Source organism: Argiope bruennichi, chromosome X1 (genome assembly GCF_947563725.1).
Source record: "Argiope bruennichi chromosome X1, qqArgBrue1.1, whole genome shotgun sequence".
NCBI lineage: Eukaryota > Metazoa > Arthropoda > Arachnida > Araneae > Araneidae > Argiope > Argiope bruennichi.
In genome coordinates this window covers 26,698,641-26,717,377 of record NC_079162.1, presented here as the reverse complement: position 1 = coordinate 26,717,377, position 18,737 = coordinate 26,698,641, and the positions used below count along the sequence as shown (strand labels likewise).

Sequence of the window (18,737 nt, the reverse complement as noted above, 5' to 3'; positions counted from 1 at the left end):
GGGAGGGGTTCCCGCAATATCTGCAATCGGTTTTTAAATAATCTTGAATGCAATTAATGTGAAACTAAAGTTTTTAAACTGGAAAATTGATTTGCTGCATTACATTTTTAAAGACCTAAGGCCTCGGAGATCCGATGCAGGTTTTCTCTGGTTAAATGAATTATAGTGCATAGTATGCATTGGATTACATTATATGCTGTTATAGTGTTGGATTACATTATATTATTAAATGTTGCATATAAGTATAAATTAGTTATAAAGTGTCTACCCATTAAGAAAGGTGATATATAAAGAGTGATTAAAAGTAGAGGACGTTGGTGAGCTAAATTCCTTTAAAAGAAAATATATTCCTTAAGCCATAAAAACGCAATTAGAAGTGATTTTACTTCAAAAACCACCTATATAAAAATGAAAATCTATATATACATGAGATTTTTATATTATTTGCTAATCCTGTTATTTAAAATTAATTTATTCTTACTCTTCACTTCTTGTTATAAACATTCTAAATGTTTCCGTTAAAAGTTATTCTCAACAGGCACTAGTTTTACATGTCACTCTTGTTTCTAATTAGGACTGACGTCACTGGAATCGAACCAGAAGTCATTTTTTGAGGGTGCGTCTAAAATCGACATTCTGAGCTACCTGGAGGATGCTAAAGAGCGTGGGATATCGGAAGGTCTCTCGGAGGATGAGAAAGTGATTATCGAGGAAGAAGATGAAGACCCCAAAGTACTTAGTGGAGAAGAAGATGATGTCGGGGAAAAGGTATGGAAATAACCCTCTTTTTATAATATGAATAATTCTAAGAAGTTCAATATTTTTGTGCAATTAAATTTGCCAAGAATTAAGCAGTAATTAAAATTTGTATCACTCCCATTTTTACAATTTTTGTTTAATATTGATTTATAAAAAAATTCATTTTCTTCATTCAGATTAATAAAATTCATTCATTCATATTAATAAAATTTATTCATTAGTTTTTAATTCGAAGAATAAATGGTTTTAATAAAGAAGCATTATTTAAATCAATTAATATTTTTAAATTGATATTAAAATAAAAGATTGATTTTCAAATGTATAATAATAATTTGATTCTTTTATTCAAAAATTGAGATGTATAATTATAGTTTTTTATGCGCATTGCATGCAAAAATCTATCATGGACTGCAGTGAGTAAACAGGTATCCTAATTATATTAATTTATTTAGATGTTAAGCTATTTTCGGATATAAAAAGGTTTTTGGAAGAAAAAAAAATTAAAATAATATAATTGATGGAATTTATATTAAATATTTTTATTTTGAGAACTTATTTCAATGAATTATATTGTAAAAGTAGAAACAATCAAATTCAGTTTGAAATTTGCATCAAAATTTACAAATATGAAAACGCCAAATTTATTAAGATAAAATGCATGCCCCACCCAAGCAAACACGTAAAAATTGATATCTACTAATTTTATTTAATTCTATTATGCTTGGATCAGTATTTATCGGTACTCTTCTGCTTGCGTTCTTTCTGCCTCTCTGAGTACGTTAAAAATGAAATCGATGTATTTTTTTAAAAAAGCGTATATACAATTTCATTTCTTTAGTTAAGTACCCCTATTAAAAATTCTTTTCTCTTCCAGAACCGAGTGATTACAAATAATAATTTTAATCATAAGGAAGTGTTACTCAAAATTGAAGAAGATGCGGAAAAGGAGGAGAATGTGGAAATAGAACATATGGTGGCTGACACATCCAAGGTTTGTATTCCTTTTCAGATTTATCGATCCATATGCGCAGTGCAGTGATGTCGATAAACTTTCACTCCCGTGTGGGTGTAAGCTTTATCATGCGTTCACAATATGACTTCATATTTTTCTAAAGAACTATTATTTCGTTTTCAGGATTAGATAAAAGAAATAACTTCTGATATTGGTATATTTTCCTTTCGTGCAAATAAAATGTAAAAAATGATGTTTAAAAAGAATTGAGTTAAAAGTGAGGCACGTGTTACGGCGAGATCAATTTATGAAATTAGAATCGCTCCGATCCGACTTTTTAATTATACCTTAATTCTTTAATTATAATTAAGTTAAGTGTATAATGAGACAACTTCGTGGCAAACAAGCTACAAATTCGGCCTAAGCAAAATGAAAACTTGGAACCTCGATAGACTAGTAGAAAAAATTTTCTCAGAAATATAAGGTTCACGGATTCGAGTCTGAATTCCACTTAAATTCTGCCATGTATATAGCTTCCATACATATTAAATCTGTAGTTAAAATTCCTCCCACTGGCGGATATGGAAATGTGGAGTTAATAATTCTGGATCGGTTGTCACCCTCGTTATCGGACAACAGTTCAAAATTACAAGATCTATTTCCAATCAGCCCTAGCATAACAAAATGAGATTTGAGTACAATGAATCATTTTTTCAAGGGTGTTATTTACATTTTATATTAGTAGTAAAATATTACCTTCTGCGTGTAAGCTGCTACAATTGTTGCGTCACTGTATCAGAAATTTTATTTCCGGCACGGAACTGATCGGTATTTTCTCTAATCTTGCTGCTGGTGGATTGATGGTTCTTCCTTATTGTATCAATCCAATTTATGATGGCTTGATTGATCTTTAATAAGGGAAAACAAGAATATGCAGAACAAAAGGGATACTAACTTTATAATCTATTGAATATTATCAATTAATATCTAGATTAGGAAAAAAGAACTCTCTCTTAAATCATCCACAATCTCCGTGTGAAAAGCTGCACATTTCACCCACCCTAACATAATTGTTACATAATTTAAAAGTTTGCTTTCAAAATTCAGCAACTAACAATTTAGGAATGTTTAAAGGGAAGTGGTCCTAATTTAATCTTTATTCGTTAGAATTATTTCTGCTTTAAATTTATAGGAAATGTTTTACATTGCGCAATATATGGATGCCATCCTCATCATTTAAACATAGTTTAAGAAAATAATTTTCTCCGCTTATGTTCCATCACCGAATTCTAAATGCGCAGTCGATTAAACAATTCTATATATTGCCTGTTTCTTAGATGATCAAAGAAGCATTTTTAATTATTTACTTCCTTTTACACATAAAAATAATCACACTCCTCGTAATTATTTTTATAACTCTTATAAAAATAATGCACGATTGAAAAACTTTTGCATGTAAAAAAGGACACTTATAAATTGGCAATTAAAGCATCCGAGTCCAAACTCGCTTCCACCAGATATATGTATTTTAGTGTTTAGATAATATTATGAAGATAGCTAATTCTAGATATCAATAAAATTATTTGCAGATCATCTATCGTACAGGCATCTTTCGTGTCTTTTACTATTAAACAGTCATTTAAGAATGGTTTCAAATATACTGGTTTGAGTACCTATTTTGTTAAAGATACATTATTTGTGTAGATATAATGTATTTTTAGTGTGTGGAGAATAAAGAATAAAGAAAGGTCTTTACTTCGGTGTGATATGCAGTCTGAATACTGTGGTAGCTGTTCAGTAATTCATTTTTCTCATCTGATCATAATTCAAATGTCCACGATACGTCATTGACAATTCTCATGAAGCTTCAAAATGTAAGTTTATTTAACGACTCTAAGCATGCATTTCTGTCGTACATCTCATTAATATTTTTTTTCCATTAAAAAGTTTCAGATAAAAATCTGAAGCATTTTAATGACAAAAAGAATGGCAAGCTATTATTACATCTTTAATATTATATTTCTTCAGGAGAAACCACCAAAATCGGCTTTTAGCTATCTCAAAAAGCGTATAAACGATCCTCATTAAATATTTGAACTGCATAGCTTACAACATAATGTTTCTGCTCCATAGCATTCAAAATAGGCAGAATTTATTAGCTATGAATAACTAAAAATAATGAACAGCTCTTATCTGAAAGATTTTTTCAGATAAAATTTATGCATGACCTACCTAACTTATGTAGGTCATGAACACGTTACAGGTGACAGCAGTACTGTTAATAATAGTAACGGTAATCATTAGCAGCAGTAAAAGCTTGTCTGCAGTCAGATCTAATAAACCATTTACACTACTGTTTATATATTTTATGGGCTGTTTGGTTGATGAATTGCGGCAATTCATATGAGCGTTACAAAAACCTGTAAATCTCTTTTAGTAAGTGCGAATCCAACGTAAACAGCCTTCATTCCTGCAGAACATAAACTTAGAAAATAAGTCGTCACTGAAATGAACAGAAGAAGAAAATCCATAATGTTTACTATTTTACCCGGAAGAAAGTTGGTTTTATTTACTTCCCTGCTGTCTTTTCTTCCTATCAGGAAGCTCGGCCTTCAAGTAAGGAATTTCTAAGGGGATAACTGCTTCAAATATTTATTTGGAAGTGAATGCTCAACAGATTTACTATCATTTAACCTTCCCCCAAATATTATTAACCCAAATATATTTGGGTCTCTTAAAGGGAATCTCCTTATTTCTCTAAAAATTGTTTTCAAACATTTATGTAAGAGTTTTGTTTATTAGAGATTACACTCTTCAAATGGTGAAAGTAATAATCATTTGTCAAAGAGTGTAAAAAGAAAATTTCAACCACTTGTAGCAGGGTAGTAGAGAGAATATTTCAATGGAGGAAATTTATTTATATTCATTTTATACAGAAACCAAGTACCTCATCATATCACATCCAGCAGAAGCGTACATATTTGTATAAATACTCAATCAAAATGGCCCTGAAGAACATGGCCTGAATTGAATTCATGACCTTCACCTCCTAGTCCGCAGTCCGTAATGGATTAGCAGCAGTATCTCTTTTACGATCGGGTAATCAAATTCGGGATGCGATCTCCTAAAAATCCGTTGTGTAAATAGGCTCCGTGCATATTAACTCTGTTGTTATGAGTCATACTTTTTCACGCTGGATGCGCTAGTGTGGAAACTCAGAAAGTGCTAAGCCTGCTCCGGCTTCACCTGTAATAGCTCCCAAATATAACGTTAATCTTACAAATCAATGCGTCTTCCCTTTTTAGTTTATGGATTTTTTTTTTTTTTTTTTTTTGCGCTATAATTTACCTAACCAGCTCGGCCATTTTTAAAATTTAATTTTCTGCAACAGCATCATTAAGTAATATAAATACTGATTGTGTGAAATTATCGTATTTTTTTTTTAATTTGAAGGCTAAAATTGAATTTTTAATAGGTATTATCGCATATAAAAAGTACGATAAATCCATAAAAATCTGGCTTAATTTATATAATGTTAGACTAATCAAAGCTACAAGATATTTTTCAAACTTGAGGTGCCCTTTAATTAAATGCCAGAGAAAATTAAACGGTTAAGTAGGTAAAACATCGTTAAGATTCATTTCTGAAGCAGGTAACGGTGGTAGAAACTCGGGGCCGAGATCCGATTCCTAAGTCTACTGCTTAGGTAGCCTGGTGCGCCTTAAACCAGTCGAGTTTCAACATCTTACTGAGGGGTGAACGTTTGGAAAAGGGTTTACCACTTAGGTATCATAATTATATTCTGACCACTATTCAGAATTACGAAATATGTCCTCAAGAAACTAATGAAGCTGCAAAATGGTATGTTAACCTAACTAAACCAGATTTAAAATAATTTATCTGAATTCAGTTTTTCAATGCCCTTTTCTCCCTTTCAGAGCTCCCGTATCTCAGAAGTGGAGAGGAATGACAGCGGCGTGGGAACCGAGACTAGTAAACCGACTCGCATGAAACAATTGCCGACAACTGACTGGGAAGAGCAATTGTGCGCAGACTGTGACCACCAGGTCGAACCTATAGAAGAAGAAGATTCGGGCCTGCTCTTTAGTCCGTTGGTGTGTCGCAAGTGCGAATTCCGCAGGTGCGAGAGAAAGGAGATTATCATAGAGTTTGTGGATACCGAACTCAAGTATGGAAGGGATTTGCGAATTATAAAAGAAGTAAGTTCCTCCATTGAGGCTGCACGTGATCATTAAGAGTCCCTTAAATTATTTCGAGCTTATTTTTCACTATGCTCAAAACTGGTATATATATAATATTACAGTTAACTCACTTCTCACAGTTTACCCATAAATACACTTTTTTAATTTATATTAATAAAAGCTCGCAGGCTGGTTAGAGCCGTCATTTGCTTACTTATCGCCATTAATTTGACAGTCATAGCCGTCGCTTGCGGCAGTGTATTATAAACTATGAAACTATGTTTGTGGCAGATTGATGGTATTTCATATGAAAGTAGAGAGAAATTTTGAAGATGTGGAATATACATCTCCTCCTATCTGACTAGATAAAAACATATGTTTTATTGATATTCAAATTAGGGCCAAAGGCAAATGATTATGTATATATTTATTTTCAAATGGCTGTAAATAATGTATTAAAAAGGAATAATTATCATATATTCTATAAGAGGAAAATATTATTTTTTAGTAATGCTTGGCACATAATACGAATATTTTGGATTATCTTTTCAAGTCAACTTGTTGCTTACAAAGTTGTTTTTATTCCTTGTAACAGCTGCATAATAAAATGCATAAAATAACTGCACCAATTTTTTAATGTTTTTATTTTTTTCACATGGGCTCCATAAGTAATTTAAAAATTATATTTGGGATTGAAGAATATTAGACTCTTAAAGAGGGGAACAAATAAATGCCAGCAGATGGTTTGTCTAAACAATTCAATATTTAAAAAAAAATCTAAAATAAGGTTTGTGAATATATCTGTCCTGAAGTAAAACCCAATTACGTGTAGAAGTTGTACAGAAGTACTACAAATTTGACAGAGAAATCTCTATGTAAAAAGTAAATTAAAAGAAAATTTTATAAAAGATGGCATCTTTCTTGTATATGCAGTAAAAAATATATTGGAAAATTACACCATAATGTGGTTTTCAAACCATGTCAAACCATAAATCGAAGTTCAATTATAAATTTAACAGAAAGAGTTAATAAAATGGCTTTGCCCATGATGCCTATAATGGAGATATTGAATATCATTAACCATATTACGTGCCTTTATTAAATCGTTTCGTCTAAAATACTTACTTTGAAAATCCTGCACTTTTTCATTTCCATTTCTTTTCAAAAACAGAAGAATGTTTTTTAACTCTTTAACAACCCTCTTTTTGAAAAATTAGTGATTTTTCCCCCCATTAAGTTTTTAAAAATTTGGGAAATTATTTTTAAATGGCAAATAACAAATCCACTTATTTCTCTAGACTTATTAAAAATGAAGTATTTAATGAGGATTAATGTTTGATATTTGGATGAAAGAAAATAAAGAAATAATGCATATTTTTTTGAAGAAAACTTTTCAACTAAATTTAGTAACATTTATTCTTATAAAGAATAAGAAATGTATATTAAAATATAAATTCTGTTTAAACAAGGTGTACTGAGAGTCTCTAACTGTATATTTCAATTTTTATTTGATTATAAATTCATATTAAATTTTAATTACAAAATAATTCCCATTTTAATATTTATGATATTTAAAGAATTTGATAAAAGAATCTAACATATCTACATTGTCATTAATTCATTTCTTTAGCCATTATTACACTGTCATTAATTCATTCCCTGATCACTCACTGTCATTTCATTCTTACAGGAATTTTATCGTCCTATGGAAATAGCTGGTCTTTTGGCAAGAGATCAGTTGGTTAGCATATTTCTAAACTTAGATGAGCTAATTTCCGCTAACACAAAATTCTCTGAAAAGCTTCAAGATGCCCTGGACATTGCTATGGAACATGGTGATGAGGTGAGTGAAGAAAAAGGAATTATTATAATTTTTAGAGCATTACAGTTTTTAGAAATACCTTTCGATTTTAACAGAAGGACGATTTTAGAACAGTATATCATAAAATTCACTCTTAAGATTCTTCATGTTCATGATTTCTATGGATACAAATGTCAGTTTTGATGTCGTCTTTAAATATATATCAAGTTCACATAATTTCTTTATCAAAATCTGCATTTTTATATTCATAATTGTTTCCGTTTTCATGTAATATAAATACTATATAACTATAGTGCAAACTGATGTTACATATTCTACAAGCTCCAGTTTTAACTAATTTGGATTTAATTATCTCTTTTTTGTCTTATCAGATGATTAGAATTAAGGTATTTGTATTCAGGGTAAAATGAAAATAGAATTCGTAAGTGCATCATTTCTGAATAGTACACGCTATCAGGAAATGAGGAGGCAGAAGTGCATGCACAGATAAGTTCAGAAATGAAAATAGTGGAAGGTAAGCAAACAGCCCCTTGAGATAATATAATCTAATAGTAGTTACATACTGATGGTTAAAGTCATTATTCCTATTAATTGCTGATGCTAAATGACATACGATTACAAAAGATGATAAAAATCGATCCCAACATCCAAATGTCAATGTGATTATTGAAAATATTAAAAAAAAAATCGCTGTTATTAGATACGCATTTATATCTTTTTTGCATAGTTACCCATGTTCTAAAATTTATTGTTCTTAAAAACCACCTTTTCATCTCCGAGAATGCTCGAAGCAGAGTTACTTGACTTTTAATCCCTTAGCATGTAGATATGAATGCAGTTAAATTGTACTAAGCTTGAAGCTCTACTCTGGGATAAATTATTGTATTTCTGTCATTGATTTTGGGATTCACCCTCTGATTTAGAAATTTTAATTGTCGATGCTTGAAGATTCTTTGAGTACTTAAAGTCTTTGAGAATACATTGCTAATAACTAGCAAATTACCAGACAATGGACAAATTACGCATGTAGAACATCTATCATACTTGGAAAGTTAGTACTCAAACCTTCTCCTCATTGATTATGGGCATAGGGAATTACAAAATGGCTTACTGCTTTGAAAAAAATTCCTCTCTCATACTAAAATGTCTTGAATTTTCTTGGAATTGCTTAATAAAACCAACAATTTAAAAAATTTAAAAAATTAATCATCTTTCATGATATTGCTGATATTTGGTTTTGAGATGTCTTTGAAAATCTTCAATTTTAAACTGTCGCATCATTATAATTGTCCATTCAGATTGGAAACTTGAAGCATATGTTCATACAAGAAAAATGCTACATGAAGCTACTCTCTTGTTTTTTTTCAGGATTACAGCACCGTAAATCTTGGTAAAATCTTTTTGGAATCATCTTCGATGTTGCATGCTTTTGAAACCTACTGTGTGAAACAGGTGAGCTCTAAATATTTTCTCTTTGCTTAGATACATAAAATTCAATAAAATCATATCTGCGGATATACCGTTCTTAGTGGAACTAATTCCTTTCCTCAATAAATCAGTGCTATTTTAGCTTATTTTATGCATTTAAATTAGCAACTGTAATGTCTGCCATTTACTTGACTGAAATTTAACTTTAAAAATAGTAGTAAATAAGAGAGATAAATTGCTGTTCAAAAAAACTTTTGCTCATTTGCGGTGGGAAAACATCATGAAACAGCTATGAAGACAGGGTCAATTGATTACCAATGATAATACTGGAACTGAATCATCAATAATCTTATTACTGTGCAATCCAATTTATTTCCATCTTGTAAGAAGCCATAAGACCCACATTTGAGCTTTCTGTGACTCCGGTTTAATGGAAAAATGGAATAGCGAGCATAATTTGTACCCGTAGCATATAACTTCATGAGGATATATGGTATCCTGACTGTGTTATTCTTCCTTATAATGGCCTGAAAAAGTAGCATATACATAATAAAAGCTTGTTTCGGGGCACCCTGTAAGACTGTTACACTGCCAATCTACATCTCATTTGCCTCCTTCCATAATTATGCATCTGTACAAATCTTAACCTTACTATCTCTAGTTATTTCATTCATCTTCTATTAATTCATACGTACACATTTATCAAAAATAAAGGAAAAGTAAAAAAATTGAATTTCTAATTAATTTCATATTTATATAAAATTAATTAAAAATATTTTTTATTAAAAATTATTATATTAGTTTTAGAAATTTCCTAATAACAATTTAATAAATTTCTTTAATTTTTAAATTACTGGAAAATAATTACTGAATGTATTTTTAAAACAAATAGTTTTGCGTAGAAACAGGAAAGAGCCTTCCTCGCTTTTCAGACTGTACGGCTCTGGTCTATTTCGTCTCCATTTGGGTTCACCAGCCTTCTTCCTCAATAGCAAAAAACATACTTCTTCATACAGGGTGACACAATGGAACTGGAGAGAAAACTATCTGTTGAGTAATTAGAGAATAGAAAGATTAGACCAGCAGGGAATTGAAATCCTAATGATTTGGTGCTACAACATCCTTTCCAGTTTGCATTTAAAGAAAAATTTCTGCTGATACGTCTTTTTGTACCTCCATTAAGAAAGAAAATAAAAGAAAAAAAAATCATTGCTCATTTTTTTTTTAAAGAAACATGGAGAAAGAAGTTTCTTGAAAATTTTTGGAAAATATAAAATAGGAACCCCAGAGGAATATTTCGTTTACTTAAAGAAATCTCGTTTTAAGGAATTCTTGAGGATCAGCAGTTTTTTTTTAATTCTGGAATTCTTGCTATTCCCAAATATCTGCCTTACTCTTTATTTTAGTAAGAAAAACGGAAGCTAAAAATAGACTGTCTGAGAAATTGATTTTATAAATATTTTTTACTACCAGAGAAGCATGATGGAGTTTAAAATAGTCGCAGATATATATTTATAGATTGCAATTACTGCTGGTATTTGAGTGGCGTCAACTATGGCACGTAATAGTGCTTTCTCTTGTTTACTTTAAAGGTTGTTAATGTCCTAACAACGATCCGTTTTAGAGGTTCAGTGCCAAGAAACGATGTTTCATAATCTAAGTAACGAGTCGTAGATTATAACTGATGCCAAAAGACAAGTTAGAATATTATTTGTACGATATTTACTGTGTTTTATTGCTTTTTATTGCTAGTTTGAAGTCCGTAATTCCATCAGAGTTCAAAGTCTTTCAAAGGCTAGTTATCTTTAACTGTAAGTAAAGATAACTTATAAGGGATGCATTCTTTCGTTTATTTTGTATTTCAAAAAGTAATTTATAAATTTATTTTTGGCATTACAGTACCAGTTTAAAAATGTTGTTTGATTACAACCAACTATAACTTTCATGTAAGGAATAATTTTTGATATATAATTTTGAAGTTAAAATAAAATTTTGGGGGAAGAGTGTGTAATAATTGTTCTGACAATTTTGGTCATTTGGGTAATAACCAAGCGTTGTAAGTTATTTCATTATTACGCGAAGCAATCTCTAACATACTGCTTCGCATGGTGGCAATTTAAACGATTAGCTCGTTGTTGCAAGCAAAAGAGGCATTGAGGCAGAGTCTTCAGCAGATGCCCTTGAAATGAAAACGCATGAAGTCATTTTAGAAGATTTGGAATATCGGAAATCTGCGGTTTCTAATGTCGCTAGATACACTCGAAACAAAATCTTAACATTTGTATTTCAAAGATTTGCAAAAGCTAGTATTTTTTATGAAAAAAATTGAAACAGTCTTTTTTTATTTCTATTTCAACGTGTTGAATATTTATCAGAATGTTCCAATATACATATATCGGTTCTGAAGCTCACACTATCAAATGATATTTTTTTAAAATTTCATTCAACTTCTTTGTTACAGCTCAGATAAAAATTAAAACATAAAAATGATGAATATAAAGAAGCATTGTTTTATATTTTTCTCCTGAAAATTGAGTCAAAAACATAAAAACCGTTATTAATTCATATGCAAGCGAAGAATTGTGGCGAAGGTACCTTTTTTCCCTTTTCAGAGTATCAGAGTTGGATCAGATTTACGTTTTCAACTGACGCTCAATTTAGCAAGCTTCAGCTCACTGCTAAATAAAATATATCTTATGATGTAAGTGACATGGCGAACTGGCAGTATACAGTTTCAGCTTCCGGATTCGAGTAACATGAGTCTGATAATCGATTCCACCTCAGAGCCGCTGTAATAGTAAATTTTGAATACTTTAAATCTGCCATTGTAAGCCAAAATCTTGTATTAATAATGTCAAAAAGTTTGGGCAATTATCTCGCTTTGTTTTCTGACAATGATTCAAAAATATAACGTCCATATTAAAATACCTTCTAGATGAGACATTAATGCAACAAATCAAGTATCTTGCTGTATATATGCAATGTATCATAAAATGACTCTTAATAGTTACGTAGAATAATATTAATGTGCATCTACATTTTCAAAAATACATGACGTATAATTGCAACGCTGTAAGCTTTGGTAACGATTCTCTTCAAAAGCCTTCAAATCTAATCGGTTCCATTAAACTTAATTTAGAATAAAAATTTACTTTTGTTATCATATTTTTCACAGAAAAATCCTGTCCACTGGAGTAGTAAAAACCTCGAATTTAAATGCTGAAATATATGCACGATTTCTTGTTTATTGGAACAGCGATGGCCTGCTTACAGTATTTATTCCTGATTCTAAAATCTCATGAGTACTAGGATGATCGATATCAAATTTGGGAGAACTCATCTTTCCTGTATTATGGAAGTTTGGAGACTATATGGTCAGATATCAGATCCATATGGTCAGATGAACATGATTCAAAATTGTGAGATTCATCCTAATAGTTCAATTATAACTTCACAGTGGAAAGTTAATGTAATGAATTAGACTCATTCGCATATTTTAAATTGGATATAGCATATCAAACTGGACAAATTAACTGAATTCCATAGTTGTCATGAGTTCCTGATTTATCTTTAATGTTTTAATAACATTATTGAAGTAATTTGTAGTCAAACTATTTACCAATTTGGGAATGTAATAAAAAGCTTTTTTTTCTTAGTTCAAAATAGTGTGAGTATTATTAATCTCTTTTTATTTACTTTCTTTCATGCGAAGTATATACAAAGTATTGTAATTGCCAAAAAATTCACATTCCAGATTTTGACGAATCTCCAAGCTTCCTATCTACTGAGACTTGAAAGCACATTATTTTGGCATTATGTCCTAGAGTCTATCTTGAACACGATAACTCAAAAGACGTGTGCTAGACGTATGAAATTTGGTATATAGTATTTAAACTATATTTGATGGTTTCCATCAAATTTTGAACGAAATCCATTTAGAAGGTCGTCTACCCGGCTCTCTGAGTGCAAGTAAACACAATAACTACAAAACGAAACTAGACAGATAAAATTTAGTGGACGGATTTAACATCTTATGTGTAGATACCTTTCAAATTTCGAATCAAATTCATCAAGGAGTTGACCATCTGTCGCCCTGTACTTTCAGAAGAATGTATATATTCACAATCATGTATATAACTCAAAAAAGCAATGATCTGAATATATGAAATTTTGTATGTGATTGTGTGACTACAATTGTAGTTCTGTGTCTAATTTTGGTTCAACGCTGTTGGTGTGATTCGGAAATAACCCGCCTAAAACATAAATTCGATTTTCGATACTATTAACCGCATGTCAGGGATTGCTCCCTGACCGCATGTCAGGGATATAAGATGGCCAAGGATCATATAATAGATTCAATAAAAATGCTAAATTCAAGCCAAAGATTAATATTTTGTAATTTATTCATTAATGGTATTCAAGGTAATTCATGGCTTTTCCTAAGATCCTAAATTTTATTCGCGTAAGGGAGATAACACCTTTATTAAAGAGTATACGAGAAAGTTTTAGAAAGACCACTCCTGCTCAAAAATAAAATTAACATTTTTAATTATGATATCTGAATTAAAACACCTATTTTCGAACTGATTCTACATAGTGCTACCTTCGAAAAAATTATTCTACAGACCATATTTACAGTATTGCTATTTAAGTACCTATTTTATGGCTTTAAATATTTTTAAAAAATGATACAATTAAGATTATTTGTTGCTTCAAATATAGTTTATAGTCCTCAGTTTATTATTTATAAACATTATATAATAAAGAAAATATTATCTTTATAATATTTATATTGCATTTCTATATGAACTTTTAAATGTTATCTATTACTGATATTTTAATCAACGAATGCAATTTTTTATAGGCTTCTGCTTCGGTACTCCTCAGCAGTTTGGAGAAAGAAAAAGAATTATTGCGAATATTTTTAAGGGTATCACAAATGGAAAATACTCTGTTAAGACGAATGAATCTACCAGCCTTTCTGATGGTGCCAGTTCAACGAGTCACAAGGTATATTTCTAGAAAAAAAATAGCTTAGAAAATCAATATTTTAAATTTCTTATAAATGATTCGATAATATATTATGAGAAAAAAACTGGCCATGAAATTTTTTCTTTCATGTATTTTATCATACATTCTTAAATTTTGCAACCACTACAATTTTTCTGAATTGATATTCAGTAGTTTCTTTAACGACTATAGTAACTAACTCAAAAAAGTAGTAAACAAATTAGTTTAATAAGTATTTACATGTTGATCTTTTGAGAATTATTTTTTACTACCTAAAAAAGTTTTTTTAGAAAAAAAAGATATTAATAGTATTAATGTAATACTTTTTATGTCTTTAAATGAAAACCAAATGCTATATTGAGCAAAACTTAGGAAGTTCTTTAATCTGTTTTATTCAAATACATGCAACGAGTGAAGAAAATTGTTTTATCATACATTTTCAATTTCAACCAATTTTCCGCATACCTAAGTTTTTATTTAAATGTGAATTTAATTCTCGAAAAGTTAATTTTCCATTAAATGAAAAAATAATTCCTTTAGTATCTGTAGGCGTAAAGTAGGATTAATGGAAATGCATCGACTTCCTACTTCGATGCATTTAATAAGTTTAAATGAAATATAATATAGTGAATTAATTTTGTATAATGAACCAGTTACGATTCTAAATTATTCATGGGAATATTTTTCCTTTCATCAAAATATTAGGGTTGTTTTCATCAAAAAGGTCCTATATATAATGACATTTTAAAAATGGTTATTTACTTTAATTCTGTCCGAAAGTAATCTGCTTTCATTTACAAGTAGAAGTATTAAATCGAAACTAGTACTAATAATGCTACTTATTTTGCACTGTTTTGTTAAAGAGGTATGAATGAAACATTTAAATTCTGAAAACAATGTTGCTAAAATTTAAACCGGAAATATTTCTGCGTGCGTAAATTTCCTCTTATCTCCATGTTTCGTTATGTAGCGTCCTGGTTCCTTTCATCATTATTTTTTCTTGGGTTTCCCACGAACTTCCGAAAGGCCAGACACCGGAACTAATTAAGATTACTATTTCTAGGTATCCACTGCTCCTCAGCCGTTTGCATAAGGTAACGCCAATTCATCACAAAGACAGGAATGCTTTAAAGGAAGCCCAGCAGAAAGTGGAGCTGCATCTTGAACATATAAATCAAGTATGAAATTTTTATATCGTTTTCTTCTTTATTATAATCTTTGTATTTACAGGCCAATTTTGGCAGCAAAAACATTTTAATCCTCTCATCTATGAACAAGAAATTTTTTACATCCAAAAGAGTACGAAAGCATAATAATAAAATAGGCATTAATTCATGATAAAAAAATTTAATTAAATACCGATTGTTAATAATTAGATTATACATATTTAGAACACTGTAGAGTCAAACATTTACGGCTATAAGAATGCCCAGTCACGGTTATATGAATTTCAGAACGTGGAAAAACGAACTGCAATAATAATAATAATAATTTATCTTTGGGACAAGATAGGTGATGCAAATCATATGCATATCATAATGGATTGTAAAGGGTATAAGACAGCAGCAGATTCTCATAATTGTTATAAACATCTAAATATCGATTTAATTAGTGTATACAAGGTAAAGAATTTTACAATTAAAAAATGGCCATATTTAGATAATTTTTCTTAATTTCACATCGTGTCACTTTTTTTCCTTCATTCGTTTTTCAAAATTCTGTCGTACTTGTCGCCAAAATATGGTGATATTTCCATTTCGCTTTTTTCCCCTCTGTTATTTAAACGTATAATTAAATTCAAATAGTTTGTTGGCGTATTGAAATCGAATAGTTATATTGATAGACATTAAACTGATGTAATTGTAATACATTGTACACTGTCTTCCATTATTCATAATTTTAAAAGCTTTATTGAACGTAAAGCTATATCAAGTAATATGAAGGAAATTTCAAATTTCTTTGAATATTAATGAAACATATTATTTTAACTTTTAATACGCTGTATGATTTTAACTATGATCAGTTGTAAATCTTCTGGTTACATTTTTATGCATTAACTGAGAAAAACGAGATGCAGTTAGGAACATAATTTGGGACAGCTGAATGAAGTCTGATTTTATAACCAGAACTTGAATTTATAACTCCTCTATCGATATTATCTAAACTTGATTTTATGTAAATAACTTCCTACCCAGATTTTCTGTTTTCGATCTCTAAAGTTATTCACAAAGTAAAAAAGAGTGATTAATAGATCTAAGTCTGCTGACTAAGAAGTAAATTTTTCATTGTATTCATTTGTCAGAAAAGTTTCAATAGAAGATTAAAAACCTATCCGTATATATCAAGAAGAAAATATTCAGACCAACCTGAAATTTTAACAAAAGGAAAATTTATCCCAGCATTAACCAATTTTTAAAATTAGGGAAATTAATTAGGGAAAAAATGCTTACAATATTGTAAATGATCTCAGTTAAACTCTTAACTAACACATGAACTTTGTTGTCTAGTGTTACAGGGAAGAAATAACAATAAAAATAAATTCTGAATGTCAGGGGCTAATAATATCAAGTAATATTGGCCGGATAAATCTTAAAACAATTTTTTTTGGGGGGGGGGCAATCATTAAAGCTTTCTTTCGGAGTTTTTTCAAATTGAAGTAATTTTTTGCTGTTGTTTAAAAAAGTCTTTTTGATAAATCATCCTATTAAAATATATTGATTAACTAAAGTAAATTATAATTCATTTTTATAACTAATTAGCGTTGCACTTTCTTTTCTACAATTCCAATTCAAGGATCACCAACCAAATTTTAGAGAAGAAAATGGCGCCTTAAAATTTCTTTTCCCGCTAAACGAAGGTGCGTGAGTTTAAAAGAAAGATTTTAAGAACACCTGGAATATAAGAATGTTTTCTGGGCAGTGTGAAACTCTTCCACGAACACAATCTGCCACTTTAACCCGCGGCGTCTTTTGTATCAAATCTCTAAGAAGGACCGGCAGTAAAAGTTGCGTCACGCTAAAAATTCCTCGTACTTACGAACTGCGTGGGAAAGGCTGGCGACAGTGGCTTGGCTTTTAGAAAACCCTTTTTTTTTATTTGGAGTTGAAGCCAAAAATCTTGAGGCATCATCCAGATATTTCCCGTAGCTTCCTTATTGTTTACATCATTAAGACCAGGCTAATAGTCTTGGTTTTACACGTGCCCCGAGAGTTAACAATTTTTTCGAATGAGCTCTTGACCTACATTTCGAAGAATTCATTTTTACAGTGAACCGCATCAGTCTGAAAGGTGTTAGGACGAAAGTTGTTGCCAAAGTAAACTCACTTTCTTGGCGAGCAGGTGGATAACCAATTAATAGGCTTAACGAGTAAACTTTTGTATACGCTTTTAAAAAGTTGTTAATATCTTCGAATATAATGACATCGAATACATGCCTCAAATTATATGTTGTTTGATTGTAAATAATAAACAATCAGGCGAAAACACGTACTCATGCAACCTTTATTATCTTAAATGAATTGATTTAACAATAAATATCTTAATAGTATATGTCATTTAAAAAAGAGACTGCACTCTTTTATTAAAATGTTATAATCTTTCCTAAAGATACATGTAATGATCCTAACATTAACTTTCGCTTTCCTCTTGATAACATCTAAAAGGGAGTGTGATGTTCCTTCAATCTTATTGGTCATCTGCCAGCTGAAGTAGCTTCAAAGAATTCGTAAGAATTAATAGAAAGAACATAAATTCGTGTAAACAACAGCATGAAATCGTGAATGAATAATAAATATGGGAAAATATATTTATTCGTATGAAATATTGAAACATGAGTCAATATGTATTATATAAACGCAATTGAATATTATATTTAAAAAACAGGGAATAATTTTAAACGTAAAAGAAAAGCTATAATTTGAAAAATAAAGATAATTAAATATACTAATACATTACTGAAAATATTTAGATTAAGAGATAAAAAAAGCATCAAAAGTTATCCACACATATATAAACAAAAACAAAAAGTTTACTTAAAATATAATTCTCGAGTATTTTAAAGATTGGCCATTTATCTTTCATATCTAATCGAAACAATTTGCTTGGGAATCGGGAAGGTCTAATTATTAGGGCACTTCATGAAGTTCAGCGCAAAAAATGACTGAATGAACCAAAAAGTAAAATCTAAGAAAACTTTGGGGACAAAAGCGGTATGAGGAAAATAATTTCTTAAAGAAGAAATTTAATAAAAAGATCCCTTCTAACATGATTCACGTTCAAATTATTTATGTTGACCAAAATATTTTATCGAATATTTCTAATTTTATATGAAAATAAATATCAAATTATTTGGGATTTTCGTATATATTGAAAATTTATCATCTTCAGTTATAGTTACACTATTTTGCACTTTTAAATACATATATCTATTTAAAACTGCATATGATAGCTAATATTTAGTGATGAATGTTGTGACCCTTTCCTCATAAAAAGTATAAATGTTTAAAGGCGTTGCTAAAATAATAATAAAAAAAAAGGGCTGACAGGGAAAATACCTTGGTATAAA

At 30.1% G+C, this 18,737-nt stretch overlaps 1 protein-coding gene across 2 annotated transcripts in view; it reads left to right on the top strand.

Annotated features, from left to right (window-relative positions):
* Positions 1 to 18,737, top strand: part of LOC129958327 (uncharacterized) — a 139,813-nt gene that overhangs the window by 105,049 nt on the left and 16,027 nt on the right. For both annotated transcript variants that reach the window (XM_056070738.1, XM_056070739.1), the window contains exons 7-13: positions 575 to 768; positions 1,634 to 1,750; positions 5,650 to 5,931; positions 7,604 to 7,756; positions 9,104 to 9,187; positions 14,028 to 14,173; positions 15,237 to 15,351. In XM_056070738.1, coding sequence (XP_055926713.1) covers positions 575 to 768; positions 1,634 to 1,750; positions 5,650 to 5,931; positions 7,604 to 7,756; positions 9,104 to 9,187; positions 14,028 to 14,173; positions 15,237 to 15,351 — 1,091 coding nt within the window. The remainder of the gene's footprint in view (positions 1 to 574; positions 769 to 1,633; positions 1,751 to 5,649; positions 5,932 to 7,603; positions 7,757 to 9,103; positions 9,188 to 14,027; positions 14,174 to 15,236; positions 15,352 to 18,737) is intronic.